This window comes from Candida orthopsilosis, assembly GCF_000315875.1.
Source record: "Candida orthopsilosis Co 90-125, chromosome 3 draft sequence".
Taxonomy (NCBI): Eukaryota; Fungi; Ascomycota; class Pichiomycetes; order Serinales; family Debaryomycetaceae; genus Lodderomyces; species Lodderomyces orthopsilosis.
In genome coordinates, this window is record NC_018296.1 from 282,540 (window position 1) to 284,353 (window position 1,814).

The following is a 1,814-nucleotide window of genomic DNA, read 5'->3' on the forward strand; positions in this document are numbered from 1 at the left end:
TGTTGTTGTTGTTGTTGTTGTTGTTGTTGTTGTTGTTGTTGTTGTTGTTGTTGTTGTTGTTGTTGTTGTTGAATTGGTGGTGACATAGTAGTTGCCCGTTGATATAGTTGTAGTCTCTGTAAATTTGAATACGATGCAGTACGTGAAGTTTTTGGCATCAATATGGACAGTTGGTGCAGTTGTTGTTGTTGTTCGCTATATTTCGACGATATGTCTTGATTCAACGAAAGCAATGATATTGTAGATGATGAAGGTATTAGCTTCCCATCTAGATCCTTACCTACTGAGCTAGCCAAAAGTTGTGGTTCAGGGTGTTCCATATATCGTATATTGTTGGCCTCTTCTTCGTTTATAACCTCACTTATACGCAACATGGGATGCTCTTGTGATATTGACTGATATTTCTGCGGCTGCAGCAGCTGGTACGGCAGGTGTGGGGAATGCATTTCTGGTTGTTGTTGTTGTTGTTGCTGTAGATGCAGAGTAGATGCATTGATATTTTTCTCTCCCGCTAAACTAGTTGAAAGTAACGATCGCCTTTGTTGGCGTACATCAGTATGACTATTCATGATTAAACTAAGCTGTAATATACTCTTTGGTGTACTTGGTCGTTAAATATGCATGTATGTTAATGATTAGTCCTTAATGCATATAAATGTGTAAGACTTTGAAAATTGTTGAGATTAGAAAGATTGAAGATTGTAAGTTTGTAACAATTGATAAGAAGAAAAAGCAAAAAAAATTTTCTTTCGTAATTTGTGACAAAAAGGGTAGAATCTTTATAGGAGATAGAATGTTACATTAGTATAATACTACTTTATACTTCAGATGCAAGTCACCAAGTAGACTGAAAGTATTCGCTCCAGTAGTTATTTGGACTTCAATGTAATTTCTTGCATGTTGAGTCCATAGTTCTCTCAGTATTAAAAATAGGAGAGGTTTTACGATAACCAAAAACTATATACAGTATCAAAGAACTACCATCTTTGTTGGGAAGTACTCAAGCCTATCTGTATACGAACACAACAAAACCGGTGTATCTGAGTCATGACTCATGAGCTATAACATATATTTTAATCATATATTTTCTACACTTATATCTTGTGGAAAATAGCACCTACCCAACAAAATTCATCACCCCGTTTTAAAACTTCTAATGTAAACCTTCATCCTCAGGGTCAATTTTAAACACTTTATCTGGATTCAATATCCTATTTGGATCTAATGCCAATTTAATCTTTCTCATCATATCTATTGTATCTTCACCTAGTTCCAATTGTAAAAAGTTACGCTTCGAATTCCCAATTCCATGTTCACCAGTAGCTGTTCCATCGTTTGCTATACCCAATTCAACCATCTTATTCACCATTTTCTCAGCTTCATCTCTTTCATTTTGTTTGTAAAAGATGCTAGCATGGAAATTTCCATCACCCGCATGGGCAACGATTGTTGATTTGAAAGGGGAGTCTTCAATCCAATTATTGATGATAGTTAAGACGTGGGATAATTTAGATAATGGAACTGCAATATCAGTGAGCCACATCTTTACATCTTCATCAATTTCACTAAGACTCCAATTTGTCATAGCGTAAAGAGCGTTTTTTCTAGCTGAAAAGAGTTCTTCTTGTTCTTGTTTGTTTTCAGCAAATTTGAAACTGGCGGCGTCATTCTCTTTTGTTAACACCTGAAGTACTTTCACACTCTCTTTGACAACTTTATCATTTATTCCACCTAGTTTGAAAAATATAGTAGGTGCCTCCAACATTGGCTTGCTAGTGTATTCACCGTAATTCAAACAATGAATCATATTCGCA

The 1,814-nt window shown here is 35.4% G+C and overlaps 2 protein-coding genes across 2 annotated transcripts in view; both read right to left on the minus strand. All coding sequences in view use genetic code 12, as the record gives it.

The window, feature by feature from the left end:
* Nucleotides 1-569, minus strand: part of CORT_0C01390 (hypothetical protein) — a gene marked incomplete at both ends in the record, with an annotated part of 906 nt that extends 337 nt beyond the window's left edge. The window contains one exon of the mRNA XM_003868372.1: nt 1-569. This exon is cut by the window's left edge and continues 337 nt beyond it. Within this exon, the coding sequence (XP_003868420.1) occupies nt 1-569 (569 nt within the window).
* A 584-nt stretch (nt 570-1,153) lies between these two features.
* Nucleotides 1,154-1,814, minus strand: part of CORT_0C01400 (hypothetical protein) — a gene marked incomplete at both ends in the record, with an annotated part of 2,094 nt that continues 1,433 nt past the window's right edge. The window contains one exon of the mRNA XM_003868373.1: nt 1,154-1,814. This exon is cut by the window's right edge and continues 1,433 nt beyond it. Within this exon, the coding sequence (XP_003868421.1) occupies nt 1,154-1,814 (661 nt within the window).